Here is a 21,022-nt window from a genome sequence, read left to right on the forward strand (position 1 = left end):
AAAACCTGGAGTCGACACTGCTCACATCCTCAGCAAAACGAACTGGGAATCAAATAGCTACAACAAGCACTACTCATCACTTATGGCACCTGAGCAGGGCTCAGTATGTGAGTGGTGAGCTGAGCTGTCAAATGGCTTTAAGCTTTGATTGAGTCACCTTAAAGCCAGTACTGTCGTGGATAAGGATATTTATTTAACAGCTATCACTTCTTAGAGTGCAGTAAGTGGTTCATAGTAAACCCTGCAGTCATGGAAAGCTCCTCAGCCTGACTCATGAGTTCAATTTGCCCATTCGTTGTGTGGGGAGTTTGCTAAACTCAATTAAATCCTGCTAGTGCTCTGTATAACCTCCTGAGACCTGGTCCATTCATTTCTGTCCTCTGTAGTGGACATTAGTTTTCGATGTATATCGTTTGAGTCATTTGAGCTACCCTACTAAATAGTGGTGTGCTCAACAGAGGACACCCTGGTCTTTCCAATGGTATCTCAGATGATTGGGTGGGATGAGGGAACTTTGTTTTCATGTTGAGACAAAATGGAGACTGCATCAAAACGCAGGCTTCCTGACTGTTGAGCGTTTGATTCATGTTCATGTTCAGTTTAATTTAGTTTCTTAAAGTTTCACCTGAAAATGGATTGATTTTTACACTGAATGATATCACTTTGACCTTTTGCTGCATTTAGATAACGGTAATGTTTTGTTGTGTCTAACTTCCAATTGTTCTGAACTCAGAAGATTAAGTAGGGGCTCCAAAGTGCACTTTGTGTTCCCCCCTGCTGTTCTCTTTCTGCAGTCGATTTCTCCGTGCCACGTCCTTGCTCTGAGCTATACTTGAACATAGTCAGCCTGTACATTCTGCCATTCACTCTTACATGCTGTAGAATAACATCAATTAGACTTAAAGAGTAACTGACAGCAAACAAAGAGATTTTAAAGTGATTAGTTTGGATTGTAAGCATATTAATAGCCTCAAAAAGCAGATGTGAATGCTAATAATAATCACAAGATGCATCCCTGTAACACAGTCCACTGTACATCTGATTAGTCATCCCCAGCCAGATGAAAAAGGCTTCTTATCTGTTGCCTATGCTTATATCACCAAGTGAAAGCCTGAGTCATCGAACACCCTAAGGCTCAGAATGGCCTGTGAAATCCCACATAAAATCAACAACCTTTTATAAATCAGCACAGAAACTGTGGTAGAGTTGAGTTATGTGGGATTAGGCTTAAATGCCTTTGGGTCTTGAGATACTCAGGCTCCCAGATCTGAGGCTCACAGATGGAAGCAGGGATCCACACAACACTCATGAAATATCCTTCTTCTGCACTCATAGCGAATGCTCTGTTGTTCACAGAAGGATGCCTGAAAACATTTAACATCCTGCATACAGTGATCAGCCACAACATTAAGACTGCCTGCCTAAATTTTTTTAAGACACCATCGGGCTGCCAAAAGAAATTCATCAGGACCCAGACATGAGATTTTGTGTGAGGATGTTGGCAAAGGATCCTTTGAATCCTTTAGTTTCTGGGATTGGACTTCCGTGTGTCAAGCTTGTTCAGTTCGTTGCTTGAACAGATTGGGATCTGTGGAGTCAGAAGGTCTGTCCAACACCTTGCACCCTTTGTAGCGTTTTTACTTTGGTGGAGCTCATTTTCCTGCTGTCAAAGAATGCTGTTCCCATGAGACTGTGCTTTGTCCGGCACAAGATTTGGGCTGGTGGTACATGTCAAAGTGACATCACCATGAATGCCAGGACCCAAGGGTTCTCAGCAGAAAATTGCCTGACAACGAGGTGATTAGTATTATTCACTTCAAAGGTCAATGGCTTTGATGCTGTGGCTTAATGGTGCATAAGCTCTCTTTCTTCTTCAGGCAAATATCTTTGCTGAGCTAAAATCTTAGGCAACATAGCATGTTATATGCAATTTAAATAATGCATTCTTGAAACAGATGCTCATCATTATTCTAATTTAAAATGGAATCGCTTCAGACAGTAATGAAGGTGCAGCTTTGCTAATTTTGCAAAATGAATTTATTAATCAGGACAGATCTATTTAATCACTTGAAGTATGCAGCATCTTTAATGTACATGAATTTTAAATTTGTCGTCAGCGTACTTGAAAACTTGGAAATAATGCAATGAACATTTTGAACTGAATGAGTCAGACATAGAGAAAGATGACATACTTTTTCTTTTTGCTAAAGGGAAACGGTTTGCCTTTTGTGGGCGAACAGGGGAGGTTCTTTTAGCATTTTACCGAGAGGACAACTTTGCAGTTAGTTCCAAGATAATATCGGATTAATAAAATAACAAAACTATGCTGGATCCCAAATGGACATGATGTTTATTACTACTATAGTAGTGATGATTGTTAGTATTTTACTCAGTGTCCTCAAGTGACAAAATTTTGTTCTGCTGCAGTTTGCATAGTTAGGTCTTAATCTTAGACACGTGTGACCACATTCGAGAGGATTAAATATGCAAAGATTTTAATGCTATTACTTGTTTATTCCTCGTCCCATTGCTGAAAGCTGCACAGTGCAGCGTGGGTGCTGTGAGAGAATTAATTAACTTTTTGGACTACTATTAATAGCTGAGCAATTATAACAGTGTTCATCACATGGTTAAGTCAACATTCAGATGCTGGGCTGATCCGTGAATACGTTGATCTGAAAGCACCGGTTGCTAAAATGAGATGGAGCACTGCACGTGGAAGCTTAGAGGGAGCTTAGAGAGAAAGCCTCATGGCGATGAAAAGGTCACATCTCAGATTTAACAGGTAAACAGCCAAGATATTAGATTCGGTTATGAGACACATTTCCTGTCTAGACACTTTTCATTGGACAGGTTTAAATTTTTGAAGACACAACACATTTGACTTTTAGAGTTCTAAATTTATCATGAGCTGCAACATGTGAGGGGGCTGCACAGTGGGTCGGGGGTTAACATTGTCGCCTTGCAGCTAGAAGATTGCAGGTTCGCGTCCCCGCCTTCCCAGGATCTTTCTTCATGGAGTTTGCATGTTCTCACTGTGACTTGCATGTGTTTTCTCTGGGTTCTCTGGCTTTCTCCCACAGTCCAAAAACATGCTTAGGTTAACTGGTGATTCTAAATTGCTGATAGGTGTGAATCCGAGTGGGATCGTTCATCTCTGTGTAGGAAATCAAATGCTTAACAGGAAAGGCGTGGGACTGCAACCTTGTGCCAAATGTAAAGATATTCAATGAAAAAACAGTTTGATATCACCTCCTGCATCAAAATGAAGGAACTGACTCTTACACTCCTTGTGTAACCCAATAACCATAAGGGGGGAATTAAAGATTGTATTACAAAAGTAACTTTGTGCAAAAAAATCAATGTAAAAAAGCATCTTAAAAGAGAATTTCCTATTTTAGTGAAACAAGTATTGCACACGTATTGACCAAACTGTCAAAAATTAATACTGTTTAAGGTGGTTGTCTTTCACATTGTGATTTCATTGGAATCCGGCCCCCTCCGTGACTGTAATGAGGATTAATTGATGTATAAATAATGTTGGATGTGACATGTGAGCTAAAATGTAAGCTAACTAATGCCAAATTATTTAAGACAGGTTTCAACAGAAAAGGCTGTAATAGTGTGAATCCATCAGTTTCTCTGCCATCCTGGATTCAGGACAATTTATTTGTTTATTTTTCAAATAGAACTAGAAAGAACTGGAAGCTATTTCAGAAGGACTGAGCAAAGGTCACTGCTGATGTCATAAAATTCATGGACTGAACCTCCAGTTTAAGCAGCAGATACCTGCCTATGTGTATACTGACCAGCAGTCATGCATTTGATAAACTGACTGATGCCGTGCACATTTTTGAGGTTTCATGTGCTACATATCCCAGCCGTTTAGCTGACATATCTGCACAAATGTCAACACAGCACTCAGTTGTTAGGGAGGAGAGCCACTCAACCTTAATGCAGGGCTTTTTTTGGAGGAAAATGTTAAGTGTTGGGAGTTTTGATTTACATGCTAATTTTAATTGCGTTCATAATTATTTTCACATTTACTAATAGCGCTGTTAAAGAGGAAAGCCAGCAACTCTCACTCTTTCAAAAACTACACTCACCGAAGCGTCAAATCCGGCTCTGCTCCGTGAAAAGTTTAAACAATTTCTATGGAAATTATGTCAAAGAAATTATCTGTTCCACTACAATCAAAGCTATTTTTAAATTTTCCAGTCAGCGAACTGAGACTGATGTTGCTAGATATCCTGAACTGAATGCGAAGAAAAGTATCAAGTCAGTTTTTACATAGTTATCTCAGCTTGAATTTACTTTTAAATCAATTAACTCAGAAATCTTAGTTTAAGTTACACACAATATCAAGTTGATGCAACGTTGTTTTGTCAACAAATTAATGTTTTCAACTTACATAGTTAAATCAGTAAAGTGGAATTTTATTTTGCAAGCACATATTTACATAAGTGGTTGGAACAAATCGCTTTTTAGAGCATAGATTCTGGATTTTTTCAGTAGGGGAAAATACATACATGCCATTTTAAGAATTTTAAATCACACAATTATGATTTATTCATTTTTTAAATAGCTTAACACCATCAAGACAAGTTCATAACCCTTCAACACATGAGTGATTGGACCCTACACTCTTCCACAAATGTCTGAAAAATGAGCCATATAAGAATCAGTGTGTTTCTATACTATTTTTTGTCATTTTGGTTAACAACAATAATTTGTATTATTGCTTGTATTATATTTTTGATCATGCAAGAATGATCTAATTTTTTAAATATGTATATTTTTCACTTTATAACAGATTTTAAACATTTTGATAATTGATAAATATCACACAGAAGAGCAATAGAAGAATGTCTACATCCATTTTGTTGACATTTTCCCACTGGTTTCCTCCAGCTGTTGCTGCTCTCCGTCCCTCATCACCTCTTGTATGATATCATCAGTGATAAAGAGCTTGGGGTAGTAATACAAATATTACAATTTCTTTAAAAGTATTAAAGACAACTTAAAAAATTTAAATGGAATACATCAAAAACATGTTTTATTGAGGAATAACTGGAATATGAAATGATAAAAACATTTCATTAGTAAGACATTGTAAGAAAACGACCTTTTTGACCCACTTATGCATGTGAGGGTTAAGAATTATTTTTGTACACATTTTCTAATTGAAAATGAACCATTTTTTGGGCTCCTTGCTTTTCTCATAGCTGATCTGCTCCATCTAATATCAACCATCAACAGGTATGTGCACGTGTGATTCCGCATCTCTCACCCACACTTCAGACTTTCTGTGTCCCTGCATTGAATTCGACTTTCTCGCCAGAAATAAGACACAGGTGGGGCAGGTGTGAAGTGTCAGAGTGTGACACAGTCCGTGATGTGATCATGTCCGTGTCGACCGTCTCTCATGCGGACGGAGCAGCGGATCCTCGGCTCTGATTGGTCAGCGGAGCTCCCGCACGGAGCGCCGGGCTCTCCGCCTGTCAGTGCTGCTGCTCTTCCTCACATGCCCATGGACACCGCGGGGCGCACGGTGCCCTCCTCCTCCTCTCGCACCTGAATTCATTCTCTGAAATCTGGTCGCACCATGGACGCTACTATTTACGAGATCATTTTTGGAGAGCTCGGGGACGTGAATTGTAGTTTGGTGGAGGCTTTCCAGGACACTTTTTGGAAAACGCTTCAGTGTCGTTGCTGAGCGCTGACGGTAAGATGGAACTGCTGTTGTAAAATTTTGTTCAGCATTTGAAAGATGTTTTTGGTGCGTCTTGGAAAAGGGAAGCTGTTGACGTGTGCATTTTTTCTTTAGCTACTTGTTTTTTTTTTTCTTTTTCTTTTTCTTAACCCAAGGTTTATATTGCAATGCCACCACGGATGAGATTGGAACCTGCTGGCCACGGAGCAGCAGCGGCAGGATGGTGGAGAGACCCTGCCCGGAGTACATCAATGGAGTGAAGTACAACACAACCAGTAAGACATTTTCTCTCGATGGCAAAAGTTTCATAACGCACACTGATTTGGATTATGGTGAGGAATTCTGTTCAAAATTGTTTAATCAATTGTGAAAAAGAAGGAACGTGCCTCTTTAGCAAATGTGCACTGTAATGTGTTGCCAGATTTCAAATAATGGAAAAAAAGGTGAACATATAAGAAGTGCCTCTTCAGTAGGCTATAAGCAGCCACTAACTAATCCATATCTACAATAACCTCACAGTGACTACCCTATGAATTCTCATTTGCAGTGAGTAATTTTCAGCCCTCTGCTTGGTCTGTTGACCCTCCTTCTGTTCTGATCCACAGCAGCAGTGGCTGTGGATCTCAGTGATCATCACACCTCATGTCACTGGAGCAGCTGCAGCAGCATGAGCATGTAGCTGTTCATGCAATACAAAAGCACAAATACAGCTGAAGTCATTTAAACTATTACTTGTGATAATGCTACTTGTGATGTGATGACAGTTCTTGGCTTTATTTATTGCTTGAATCTTGTTTTGTTCCTATAAATAACTTAGCCGATGTGACGATGCACTGAAATTGCGGGGCAGCTACAATAGAGGAGGAGAAAAAAGATGTTTCTGTCAATAAAACTGAGGCTCCTAAGGTATAAAAGCAACCTCAGAGGTGTTTTGTTCAAGTGGCTGGTGGTTACTGTAATGGCACAGTGACTGTAGTGGCCATAGTAGTTACAGGAGGAACAAGGGAGGAGGTGAGGGGATTATTCTGTACTATATGAAGGAGGTGGGGGTGGATGGATGGGTCAGCGAAACATTGGACCTCAACACAGGAGGCTGTTGTTTTGTTTCAAAACGCTGATAGTCGGTGATACTTTAAATCATTTTTGCGATCTTAACCAGGCTGCACAATGACTTGGTGGTCTTTGGGATCTTTCTGCATTGAGTCTGCATGTTCTCCCTGTGTATGCGTGGTTTTTCTGGTACTCCAGCTTCCTCCCACACTCCATAAACATGCTGAGGTTAATTGGTAATTCTAAATTGTTTGTAGTGTGAAGGTGAGTGTGATTGTTTGTCTATCCCTGTAATAGACTGGTGACTTGTCCAGGGTGTCCCCTTCCTTTGTCATAAGTCAGCTGGGATAGACTCCAGTTCCCCGTGACCCTAATGAGGATTATGTGGTGTATAGATGATGGATGGATGGATGGATGGATGGATGATCTTAACCACATGTTTATTTTTGGAACTATAACACTGGTTTCTCCGTGATCTTTCAGGTCAAACAAATTGTTTCTGTGCCTAAACTGTGCTGCTTTGTATTTTCCTCACTACTTAGAGTGAAGGGAGTGTGTGGTCTGTCAGGCTGGAGGACTTGTCAAAATAACTGTTAGTGTTGCACCCCTGTAGCTCACTTGGATGAGCTTGTGTAGTGGCTGTGGCGCTGGCGCAGTGTTTTCAATTACAGTTCATGGTGATTTGCTGCATGTCCTCCCCTCCCTGCATGTCACTATCAATAAAGGCAAAAAATGTCAACAAATAATGCTTGAACTCCCTGTTTGTGGAGTTTTGCACATTGCTCAACATACAACGGGCCACTGTTATAATTTGTAAGTTAACAATACTGATCACTGCAACCCAGTGAAGCTCCCAGTGTGTTTAAAACTTTGTCATTTGACGTCAGTAAGCAGGCGTTTCTGTTATTGTCAGATTCAAACTCAAATTTTCCATCTGTAGTGACAATGAAAACACTTTTCACATGCTTGTTAGCTTCAGCAATATGCTAAAAGGACGGTTTTAATCTGCTGCCTTGAGAGGCTGAGCTATTTAAGAGCCAAACTGCATCAGCCAAAAGTTTTAGTCAGAGCTGAGAACATCATATCACAACTCTGTACAACACCAACACTGTCACATTATGTAACTCCTGTTTTAATCATAATACTGATAAAATTATTGCCACAGTCAGAAAAATATGCATCAATTTCCCAAAGCAGCACTATGTGTTCCCTACTGTAACTCACTGGACATGAGGGTTTATGACGTTGAAGCCTGGATATTTCACCTGACACAGGTGTGTATGATAGTCTCACATGCAGTGTCACCCTCCACACACACCCCTACACTGCCTCTGCTGCTTGCTCAGTCACCTCTTGGTGCATTGATTCACCTTTTGCCCTGCTGGTGCTTTATTTTCGTTAAGTATGCATGGTGGTTTGATGGACGCATGTAGCTATGACAACGGACCTCCTCTCATGTATACCTTCATTTCATCACACTCTTGTCCATCAATATGACACTTTTGCCAGGCGGAGGACCAGATATTACGGCTAAATTGTAGATATTGATTGTAGTATGTGAATATTTTCGCAACACTGATCAAATTGTAGGTCTGCCAGGTGCACTGGAGTATAATGGGATTTTGTAGGGACAGGAGGTTATAATATAAATGCACAAAGAACCGTACTTCTTCTGTTGCTTACTGCTGTTTTACTAGAGAAAATGAGCACATGAATCAAATCAAATCTAAAATCATTTAGGGAAATTAAGTTGTCTTACTGAGCACAATGAAGATCAGGGGTGAAATGAAAAAAAGGTGTGTTTTTTTTTTTTTTTTTTTTGCTGTTGCTACTGGAGTCAATGAATAATTTCATTACAAAAACAGGTTGTTCTAACTGCAGACTGCAGGTTTATTTCTTGTAATTAAAAGAGTCAGTTTTCCACTCGTCTGGCTCTAGATTAGTGCTGATTTAATGTGACTCACCGGATGTAGCATGCAGGTAAAAGCCACCGCTGATTTCAGCTACCATTCTCCCCCCCTACCATTATCTGTGTGTGACTGTTTCCTTCACAACGGGGAATAACAACAAGAAAAAAAAAAAACTCCATCCAGCCACTTACCACACAGACAATTTCAAGTTTTGCAGAGGACATGACTGCTGAGATTGATTTAAAGAAATGCAGACAAGCCAGAATATTCTGATGGCATAATGATAAGATGGTGCAGCAGACCATTATGTACTCCACTACAGAATGGGCTGGCACACTGACACTAGTGTTGATTTGTTACATGTCTATGCTGTCATATGTGTGTAAAAGCTTATGAGTACTTACATGTTTTCAGTGATATGTGAAAAAAATCCTTTTATTTTGTGATTCCATTAGTGTTTCCAATTACGTACACTAATGAACATTATATAAATAGTTTCAGAAGTAAGAGAATATAAGGACATTTCTATTTGCAGCCATAAAACATAAGACAATAAGCATTTTTGGCTTGTGTATTACTTTCATGTGTCCCCCATCGTAAGACCAAACGCAGAGGAAGCGTAGACTCATGGCTCAATAAATTTGTTGTGGCAGGCTTGATCGATTTGGCTCTCTGTGATGAGCTGTTGTGCAAAAACACAGAAATCACACAGGAATCTAATAGGCTGTGAAGAATTCACTGTATGGAGTCATGTAACACAATTTTGATCATGTCAAATTATGGCAGTCGTGCATATGAGCGTGGAATCTTTGCAGGCGGTTGATGGGACTGGAGTGTGACATATCTAAACACCACCTGCTTAACCTTAACTTGTACTTTTGAAGGATCAAAACGGATCTAATTGCGCATTATTTCTGGAGCTCTTCTGCAGGCTATGCAGTTTTGCTTCTTTTATTTTTTGCAATTGAAGTTATTTTTAAATCGTATGGGACATTTTCAAGCGTTCACATCTCCACTTCTCCTCTGTTTGCCACTGAGCGTTTCCACAGTTAAATGGATGAAGTGGATGAAAGTGGTATTATAGCAGTCACCGAGGTAGGATTGATTTTAAAAGCCAATCTGACATCTTGACAAAGATGTTTATCCAGTTTCTTGGCATGACTTGGATGAGGAGATTTCTACCACTTGGATCTCTGTCCAAAGTTAGTTTAACTCGGAGTCAAATGCCGCAAATTAGGGATAAACAGCTTGCCTGGCTCGTTTCTCAAGGGGCTGTGCATCGGAGCGCATCTTGGCCGGCAGCAGTCAATTCTCAACATAACAGGACCCCAGGAAGCCACAGCTCCTGCAAAGCTTGTGCTTGTTAAACTAAGCACCTCCTGGTAGTTATATAATTAATGTCTGACTCCTGACTGAGTCATAGAAGTTTTTTTTTTTTTTTTTAACTTTTGCGTCACCTCTTCTCATGCATCCATGGGCAGTAGCTTTGTATTTATTGTACAGAATATAGAAAAAATTGAGAGTGGACTAACTCACCAAGTAAGTGTAACAAGCCTTTTCTTTATTCTGGAGCCTTCAGATGTTGTTAAGGCAAATGCATGGTTTTCCTATCCCTCAGGGCAGACAGATGTAGATATTGAAAGCAGAAAGGTGACACTCATGCAGTTCTTTTCACTGCAGTCACATTGCCCCTCATATCAACCCAGAAATAGACACAGGTCTTCTATGACTTGGCTGTGACTTTGCATTCTTGTAGATTATAGCAGGTTCTTACAGATTGGTCTGTAGCATGGTAATAATAATTCCATTATTAGTAAGGCATGTAGGGCACAGTGGGCATGCATAGCACAGGATTTCTGGAGAACTTTGGACTTCTTACTGTGTTTGAGCTCCGTCAATGGAAGGTCTGTACAGATCAAAGCACTTCCAAAGTTCTGTGGCAATCACTTCAATTACAGCTCTTTCAACAATTAATTCTAGATATGGATGATGGCACATACCTCACACAGCCTCTCCTCAAGACTAGCATCTGTCTTGATTATGGTTTGTTTTACTGACACATGCAGGCTCTGTTCACTGGTAGAGTTCAGAGTCGGTGTGGTCAAACGTTTTAGGCTGTAAATGGATGTCATGGACTTTAAGTGATGACAAAATGTATCCCATGCTGACACGTGCAGACACTTGAATACAAAAACCACAAATTAGCCTGTATGCCAAAACGTTCAATGCAGATCTGTAGGATTCTGATACAAATCATGAAGGCAAACTACTTAATGGATTTCCCATTCCTCTTCATTGTGTTGTTCCGTGACTTTTGGAATATTTTCAGAAGTTAGAACATTGTAAAGGGCTGCACAGTGACGCCTTGGTTAGTACTTTTGCCTTGCAGCTAGAAGATCTCCTGGCCTTCCTGGGATCTTTCTGCTTGGAGTTTGCATGTTCTCCCTGTGCATGTGTGGGTTTTCTCCGAGTACTCCCACAGTCCAAAAAATACGCTGAGATTGATTATTCTAAATTGCCCGTAGGTGTGAATGCGAGTGTGATTGTTTTTTTCTGTATATGTAGCCCTGTTCGCTGTAGTGCAAAAAGATGGTCTCATAAAACCATTATTGCTATAAAGCTCCTAATTTCATAATTGATAGATGCTGCATGTTTTTACAACAAAGTGACATGCCATTGGAGTATTTTGGTCCCATTAGCAGAACTCATTTGAAATCAGGGATAAATAAAAATTTAAACTCACAAAATAGGTCAGACTAAGAATAGAAGCTCGCCCTAAAATCCCAGAAGCAGGTGGTAATTAACACAATGCAGTAACACAGAGAGGTTGAAAGAAAAAAATGAATTGATATGAAGCTACGCCTCAACATTTTGCAAAACAAAGCTGAGTGAGATCTGTTTTTAAGTCAGTCATTTTGGCAACTTATTCGGTAGCTGGCCTGTGAGACTAACATGAGATTCTCTTCCATTTGCCTGGAATGTCTCTGGGCCAAACATCTTATGCTACTGGACTGTGCATTAGAAATGCATGACCAAGGATGGACTATTGTTGTATTTTAAATGCAGTACCTTGTGCTTTGTACTCCCAGTACAACACTGCTGAACACTGGATAATATAAATGTAGCATTGTATGTGAAACCTTTTAGGTTTTCTGTAGTATTTTCAGTTGAACAGCTGACTATGTCTAATATCAGCAAAATGTTGCTAATCTTTTTGAAAAATTTAAGACTTTCACAGACTTAAGTCTCGCTCAGGTAAGTGGTTGTAAACTCTTTTAAATATTAATGTCTGCACAGAGTGGCTTAAGAGCTTTATGCATTTTTAAACCTTCATGTGTCCTTTTTTTGTGATGCTTTTATTTAACTCTAGTGACATGAAATGAACATCATCCCTGTTGAAGTGTTGTTAGACGTGGTTTAAAGTCATTCACCGTCTCTGTTTTGTCACTTTCACGTGATGTGCGTCCTGTCGTGCCTCAAGCAAGACAAGATGTTCGCAGTGGTATAGATGAATAATATCAATACTGAGGTGTCAGCTTTGCAATTTCGAATCATCTCTCTGTAACCTGTGTGCATTGTCTGTTGAGTGGACCCCAGAAAATAACTCTAATTATATAATGAATAAAAATGAATCATGAATCATGTCCTCTTTTGGTAACTTCACTTTACACTCGTGTGTCTTTGTTCATTGTCACAGAGGAGACAACTTGTCAGCACAGAATTTACTTTTCTAGTCCACACAAGTCAAAGTCAAGACCGCTGTCCCTACAATAGAACTTTATTGATTCCCTTATCAGGATTAATAAAATCTGAGACGTATCAGTGCCACAGTGCGTATCAGATTCAGAGAGGAGAGTGAAGCTAATGCAGTGCTGCATGTCGGGGACACAGCTTGTCGCTTTATTTTAAATCAGAGACAAGTCTGTACAACTTCACCTCGCCTTTCAGAAGCAAACATGGCACCGAAATAAAGCAATGAATAAACAAAGACGAGCATCATCATTAAACATGAAAATGTTAGTTTTGTGCTGCTCTGGCAGTTCACAATAATGCTTTAAAAGGATGCTATGTCTATTTTTGTTGTTTTTTTTCCCTATTCTGTTTGAAAAAGCATCTACACAAAACGGTCATCTCTTTCTAAAAGGGATGCAATAGTTGGAATAATTTAGATGCTAAGAAAACTTTCAGAGATTATTGAAGAGCCACCGGTGTCACAGGAGGACAGGCCTTTGGGCACAAATCTCAAAATGCAATCTAGAGTCTTCAGAGGTGTGGTTGTGTCACTGATTTTTAGAATTTAAAAATATTTACAAGTAGTCTAAAAATGTCCTTACATTTACTGATGACTCCCTGATTACCCCTCAAGTTTAATGATGGTCTGAGTGTAGCACTGCTTCACATAGTCTTGTCAGTGAGCCATCATGTCCCCAGAAATGCACGAATCTGAAACTAATATTTCTACCTTTAAGAAAGCTGTGAAAAAGACTTATGAATGCCTGCATGTCGATGGTCTGGAGTTGTAATTGTATTTATTGATTTGGAAATTTCCGAGCCACAGAACATCTCATTTTAGACATTCGTCCTACTGATGCCGTTGACTTCCCATGTGTAGTTTCTCATGCATAGAATGATGCACTTCTGGCTGCCACAGTTTATTTTTGTCTGCTGAATCCATTGACGGCACTGCAGGTCTCTGTCAAAGAGCTCTCCTGCCGTGAATCTAACCCCTTGAAACCTTTGATCCACTTCTCCACGGTGAGGCTGGGTAAGAGGTTATTCAGTCAGCACATTCTGGTCAGAATGTGTAACAAACATTTCACCAGCTAATGCAAACCAGGTACTGGAGGGGGTCCAGTCAGCACCAGCCTCCTTATTACTGGCCCAGCATCCACATGTGTCACGCGACAGTACAAGAGCTGGACTGACATTTTTACACCAACGTACAATTCACACATCTAGATGGTCACTATTGTTGACATGGGAGCTCTTTTTATTTTTCTTGTGTTATGTTTTTAAGGAAGAGGCGTTTGTCATTTCCCAGCCTGATTGTCTCACTTAACCATTCATCACTAATCTATCCAGCATTGTGCCTTATTTTCCGAGGATTCATATCACCATTAAAATTGTTACACTTCATTTACTTCCTACTTTTTTTTTCATCTCATCATATCAAACATAATCTCTCATTTAGAGCTCCAATGACACTTGATTGCCACATTTATTTCCTAAAAGCTACACTTCTATGGGAGGTGTGTTATGGTAGATGAGTTTGTGTCTTACCTCCCACCTTTTGGATTGTTTTTGGGGCATTTTGAGCCTTTATTGCAATGCAGTTGATTAGAGACAGGAAAGGTGGGGAAATTAAAGGGGAACCAATACAATCTTGCCATGGAATCAATCCACAGCCACAGGGACTAAGCTGGGGCACCCTCACCTCCTTTTTTCCACCCTCACCTCCTTTGTCCACCCTCTCTTCCCCACTCCATCTAGAATTGGCATTTTTACACATCAGAACTAAGAGGATGGAACAGCTTGCTTGTTAAGGAAGCCTTAAAATCGCAGTACCTATGAAGAAAGGTAACAGTTCTCTTGGTCGGATACTACTTAGCCTGCTGTGGTACCGTGATCGCACATGTAATGCTGTCATTTGTCTCTGGAGATGAATGTGCGTCTTGCTCATGACTGTTGTCTGTGTTTTCACTGTCAGCCAGTTTTTAATTCTTGACCAAAGCTACTTCATATTTATAATTGTGCATGCAGATAAGCAAGCGTTAGTGCCTAGTCAGGCTAGCATGCGTATCAATGTTTTTTATTCACCTCCATGAAACTTTTCTTTGCTTTTGTTGCCTGAGATAAAACACTGCCCTGGTGTCTAAAGTCAAGGCGCAGAAGTCTTGTATACCCAGCCACCACAATGTTAAACTCACCTGGCTAATACTGTGCTACCACAACAGCTCTGACCCATCAGGGCATAAACATGGGACCTCAGTGGATCCTGTGGGTTGCTGGGTGGTTCTTCCATGTTCTGAACTTGTTCTGTAACATCTCACAGATGCTTGATTGTATTGTGGGGGTGTCCTTGATCTGCAACAATGATTTGGTGGGGCGGCACATGTAAAACTAACATCTGGATGAATGACAGGACTCAGGTTTTCCCAGCAGAACATTGCATTCCTGTGAAATCCACCCATCCATTTTCTCCAATTACAAGTGTGTCCCCAGCGGCATTTTCCAGTTTTCCTATTCCAAAAGTGATAAGCTATGCAATCCCTTCAGGAACTTTTTGATTTATACCAGGGTCTCCTCCCTGAAACGAATCCAAAATAAGGTACCCAAGAGGCATCCTGATGCCCAAAACACCCCACCTGTTTGGACACTACGCAGCAGTGACTCCAGAGTCTGTTGGGTTCAATCATACCCACTGAACAGAGAAGCCCTTTGGTTGTCCTACAGAGTAAACCCATTATATTCACTTCGGTGCCAAGATGATCAGTGTTCTTTTCGTCACCTGTTGCTGATTTTAATGTTGTGACTGGTCAATATGTGTAGGACAGTAGTTGAGACTTTTGCAATATTTTAGAAAAACCATGACCCTCATAAACCATAACTAGGTATTTTAACCTTTAGCCTTTACGACACTTCACTGCTCTACATCACATGTCTTATGCAACAGTGTTTCCTCCAAAAAAACAATATTTTGGTAGTGAAAAATGGGATTAGGTATAAAGTCAAACAATACAGACCCAATACAAATGAATTCTTAGAGTTTAATAACAATAATTAGACTGAAAAGGGCTTATTGTTGTTGCAGTGACCAACTATAAATTTGAGTAGGTTAAAGTGCTTATGAAGTATGACAATATGTGCATGTTTTTCTGTTGTGCATGTCAGATAATATATTTTCATCATTACCCAGACATGCTATCCTTCATATTTGGTTGCTTGTTGGTTTCGCTGAAGGCTACAGACTTAGCACATGGCCTCTTGCTCATTTTCTCTCAGCAAGTGACTTCGGTATGGCTGTGAGGGGTGAGAGTTTGACAGCAAACATGCAGTCAAATGTTTGCCTCTGCAGTTGTACCTAATATGTCACGAGGGCATGGAGAGAAACGGGAAAGCTTTAGAGACGCAGCTGTGAGCAAAAGATTGCACAGCATCTCTTCCTCAGGCTCCGTTGGCCTGTCTGCTTCACTGGTCATTACTCAAAGCCTTTAAAGAGAGATTCATGTTCTCTGCTAAACAGGAGGAGATAGACTGACAACTACGCACGCTCTCTTTATCATAGCAGTTGCTCATGGTACGATTCTTAAGACATGTGCAGTGAAGCTACTACTTTTACTTTTATCTGAATCTCTGTTTGTTCAACCAAATAGTCCAAATGGATGGAGCGATTCAGACAGTCTGTCGATCTAAATAAAATTCTTGCACATATGACCATATGGCGATTTGATAATTTGGTCCAATTTCTCAGCAACTTGTTAACTTAGACTGGTGTCCTGATGTGCTAATTCGTTATTATTGCATTGCAGTCTTTGCCATGGCATTTGTACATCTTCGGGATGCCTGTCTCTTGCTTTTCTTTTGTAGTGCCACCATCTGAAGCATCTTCTACATGGATTGCCAGAAAATGTATACACGCATCCAAATTAGCAAGCAAGATAGAACTCTAAACTAATATGATAAATGGCAGACATAACTTCTGCTTAGCCTGGTTTCAGTGTTACAGTGAATTTGTCTGTTTCCAGATGTAGTATTTAGATTATTATTTAAGGAATGAGCAGTTGTACGTAAATCTCATTTGGCTAAAAAAAATATGGTGATCCTACACTTAATTTCATGCCAACATTCTGAATGTGCATATTGAGTTCAGAAAAACAAAAGAAAATCTTCACTTGGAGGAATAATAGTGTTTGTATGCTGCTGTCTCCTTCTATTTCCCTTCTTGCATATGTTCAGCTGTTCCAGCCAACTGGCTCTGCAGCCCAAACAAAACCTGCCCCATTCCTTCAAGTTCAACTGAGAAAAGCTGCCTTCCTGCCGCTTTAAATTCTTTTCTTTAAAATACTCAGACATAACGACTAACATATTCATCTCAGGTTTAGTGATGTTTTACTAGAGGGGATTTCCTGATATATAAATGTCTCTAATGAATATACAATGCCAGAGGGCATAACCAAGTAAGATATTAATACTTATGTCACGTACATACATCCTTCTCATTAGTTCGTTTCTTGAAATCAATGAACCATCTAATTTAAAATGAGGGTGTCAATCATAGCTCTCCCTCCCTCCCTTCCTCCCTTAATGGGGATTTATAATTCTTCAATTCTGTCTGTACAATTCATATGTTAAGAGACAGAGAAATAAAATATCCTCAGCAGAAGAGAGAGAGAGAGAGAGAGAGAGATATCTCAGAGAGATGTTTAGTAACCTCCAGCTGTCTGCTGATGTCCTACTCCAAGGTGTTTTTAAATTTGGCCTAAAAACTGGAGGACATATTCTTTGTGCCATAATTACATCCACAGTCTGGATTTTGTCTTTGAAAACAGTGGCCCCTGACCAGATCACTGAGTCACACAGGCAAGTTCTTTGTTCCAAACATCTCAGAAAATATAATATGCTTCTGTCTACACTATGATGTGTGACAGCCCACACAGTCAAAAATAAGTAGCCTATTTGTTCATCCAGTTATTTTATTGATCTCTGAGAAGCTGATTTTAAATGTCAGGGTACCGAGCAATCCTCTGGAGTGCAGGTTAATTTGTAGAATACATTTTAACCTATTGACAAGGAGCAAAAATATCAATAACATCTAATTGCACTTGAGAGAACACTCTGAATTTTGACAAAATTACTGCTCCAGTCAATTTAATTGTAAACAGACTGGCCTTTACTAACAAGACAAAGTTCCTATTGCAGGGATACTGAGCTTTCTTTGCTCAGGGGCTGATCTTGCAAAATGACAGGAGGCCAGGGGCCACCTAAATAATATACACTAGCAGTCAAAAGTTTGGACACACCTTCTCATTTAATGAATTTTCTTCTTTTTCATGACTATTTGCATTGTAAATCCTCACTGAAAGCATCACAACTATGAATGAACTCATATGGAATTATATAGTAAACAAAAAATATGAAATGAATCAAAACATGTTTTATATTTTAGATTCCTCAAAGTAGCCATCCTTTGCTTTGATTACTGCTTTGCACACTTTTGGCAATTTGGCGTTCTCTCTATCATCTATCTATCATCTATCATCCATCTATCTTCTATCATCTATCCATCGAGAGAGAGCCTGTAAGACTGTACTCAGAGATAAATGCTAACTTAAACTTGCTGATTTTCTCACAAAGACAAATACTTATTTGTGGAAAATAAAGAAAAAAATGAAGTTATCACTGTCATAATTAGGTTTTGTCCTCTGGAGTCCATGAATGTCTGCACAAATTCCATAATCATCCATTTAATACTTCATGTTTCGGTTCAGTCAGACATTGTTAACTAACGTCTTTAAAAATGAATGAATTTGAACTTTCTGCTTGCATTTCTGTATTTAATTTTTATTTCATTTTACTGTAAGTCAAAATGAAAAACTGAGACAAAGCGGGGCTACTTTTCATTCTGTCATGGACACTGTAGTAATGGATTACCACAAGTAATTCCATGCTTGACCCACGAGAACACCACTTCAGAACAGCAGTTGAGAATGACTGGCATGCAGCGTGTACTTCAGACTAAGCGTTTTCTACCAATTTATGTTATCTGGACTATAATGAAGCCTATTTTTCAAATTGCTGAAACAAATGGCCTGTGGTTGTACAGACCTTTTGATTTGACTACTTTCCTGTGGCTTGAAGTGATGCAGGTGAAGAAAAAGGCAAATCTGCAGAACATCACTCTTTGTAGCAGACTTTTGAATTTCTTGTTTCGTGTTCCAGGAACATCTCATGACCCCTAACATTCATTTCACAACACACTGTGGGTGTCCAAACTCCAGGTGGGAAGCCTCTGCTCTCCTAAGTCTATGTTAAAAGTGTACAAGTTAAATTTTTCATTTATTTTTGTCAGTTTGCCGTGGAAGATGCTCCTGCACTGTGCATGCAGCATGGATGATGTAGTGAGCCAGCTGCTGCTTGGGTGAGCAACTCTCTCTGCCAAAGCTTTTAGACTAACCTCATGTGTCTTTTGTTGATTGGCTCAGTGGAGGTCCACCAGCGCTTTTGAGGTTAGGTGGTCCATGAGGCTGTTCTAGGACGCAGTCATGCTGGGAATTTTCTCTCTTTAAACCCAGCACAGCTTTTCTTTTTTTTTTACAGCCACATCTCCTACTGCCACCACAATTGTCAGGTGTAGGAGGAAGAGCATGACACCGAGGCTCACAGTCACTCTGAGAAAACATTGAAGGTGCAGTGGGATTTTCTACTCTGGCAGATTTCTTGCTCTAAATACCACCTTCTGTGTTGCTGGCTTTAGTACAAACTATATCTTGTTTGTTATCCAACTAAAAGCAGCGCCCACATTAGTTATGCTCCCAAGATACTGCATATTTTAAACTAACCGAGGCATCTTCGGTGAAAGCGGGTGACTAATTTTGTCTGCAGAAATAAACCAGGAACATTTCTGCAGAAGGCTCTATGCAGAATGACAGTGTCTGACAGAGAAAGAGGCGTGTCTTCCTTTCAAGTTTTACCCTCTGGCTGCTCTTGTCATTGACATCATTAGTGTGAACTGAATTAATGCGGGGGTCAGATTACAGAATAGAGATATTTAGTCCAGTTTGTTGTTCCGCCAAGGAGGTAGAGCCTGGTCAGAGTTATGCAACGACTGGTGTTGGTTTGTCTGTCTGTCCATCTGTTTGTCTGTCTGTTAGCAACATTACTCAAAAATGGAATAACGGATTTTGGATGAAATTTTCAGGGAATGTTAGAAATAACACAAAGACCAAGTGATTAAATTTTGGCAGTGATGCGGCTCATAATCTGAATCCATGGATTTGTTCAAGGTTTCTGTATCATTGCGAGATAGTAGCAAGTCATCACTGTAACTAGGACTTAGGGCTGGGCGATATGGCCAAAAAATAAAATCTCATTTTTTTTTTTTTAGTCATCTTGGATGATTACGATTTTAATTGATTTTTGTTGTTTCTCTGCGGTCTGTGTGCTATGGCTAGTGCTAGCCATGCCGCACTCCCGTAGCTGCGAGCACTCTTCCCATTCTTTAGGATGCCTCTGCTGGAGGTGCTGAAAGAGGTTAGTTGTGCTGCTACTCTTTGTTTTCACAGTACTTTTGCAAACCTTGCACACGACTGTAGTTTGCTCTGTGTCAGTCTTGTCAAAGCCGAACCACTTCCATATAATCGATGTAACATGAGGCCCTTTTCTCGTGACCAACTCTTCGTCTGCTTTTGTGTCCGCCATGACGGGGGCATGAGTGTTTTGGCGGAAGGAGATGAGAGGCGCAAGCAAACGCCAGTGCACAAGTCGTGAAAGGCAGAAGAAGAAACTGTATTGTTATATATTTAAGCTCACCTAAATTTTACGATTTGGCAAATTTTCAAATCGTCGGGTTTTAAAAAGGAGAATTAATCGAATGAATTCGATTTATCGCCCAGCCCTACTAGGACTACAAGTGAACAGTACATTAATGACCTGCTGACAATCACATGATTGTGATCCTACTACAAACTGACCTAGTCCGAGTCACATCAATTCCCTCCGCAAGCTACATATTCAGGTCACGCGATTCGGTATCCGTACATAACGTACACATGCAAACACAGGCTTGTGCTCAACACAAGGTCATTTTGTTTGTGGGTACATCTATATTAAATGGCCACATTCTATAGTGCCGTAATTTCTGATCATCAATAACTGATAAACAAATGCTGCATTTCTGAAAAAAATGGCACATTTCTGACAATGCCGTATGGGGGGAATGAACAGCCTTGGTGGAGTACAGCGCTCTCTGACTGCTTTTCTTGTTTGATTTCTGAACCTTTCTAGATTAAATTTCATGTTGCAGCAACTGTGACAAAATACAGCTCAAATAATATTTGAAAACAACCAGACTCATTTTTATGAAAGAGGTGGCAGGACTTTTTGTATTTTCTGCTAATGTGGTGTCTACAGTACATGTCTGCTGTCAAATATATACAACATATGTGCAAATATCCAAAGCTAGTAGCAGGAACAGTTTCTTTACTTTGTGATGTATGTGTGACTTGTCATCGAACCAGGTTTGGGCTTACAGTATTAACTCGTAATGAACCACCCAGGGATTTGCTTAATGTAATCCAGTCACAGCATGTGCGTTTGATGCCAGAGAGTCAGGGACACTGTTTGCTTTGAA

The 21,022-nt window shown here is 39.9% G+C and overlaps 1 protein-coding gene across 1 annotated transcript in view; it reads left to right on the forward strand.

Moving 5' to 3' along the window:
• Positions 1 to 5,344: 5,344 nt before the first annotated feature.
• Positions 5,345 to 21,022, forward strand: part of LOC110968570 (corticotropin-releasing factor receptor 2) — a 44,893-nt gene continuing 29,215 nt past the window's right edge. The window contains 3 exon segments of the mRNA XM_022218474.2: positions 5,345 to 5,687; positions 5,690 to 5,725; positions 5,869 to 5,988. Coding sequence (XP_022074166.2) covers positions 5,606 to 5,687; positions 5,690 to 5,725; positions 5,869 to 5,988 — 238 coding nt within the window. The 5' untranslated portion in view covers positions 5,345 to 5,605.

This window comes from Acanthochromis polyacanthus, chromosome 9 (genome assembly GCF_021347895.1).
Source record: "Acanthochromis polyacanthus isolate Apoly-LR-REF ecotype Palm Island chromosome 9, KAUST_Apoly_ChrSc, whole genome shotgun sequence".
Lineage (NCBI taxonomy): Eukaryota > Metazoa > Chordata > Actinopteri > Pomacentridae > Acanthochromis > Acanthochromis polyacanthus.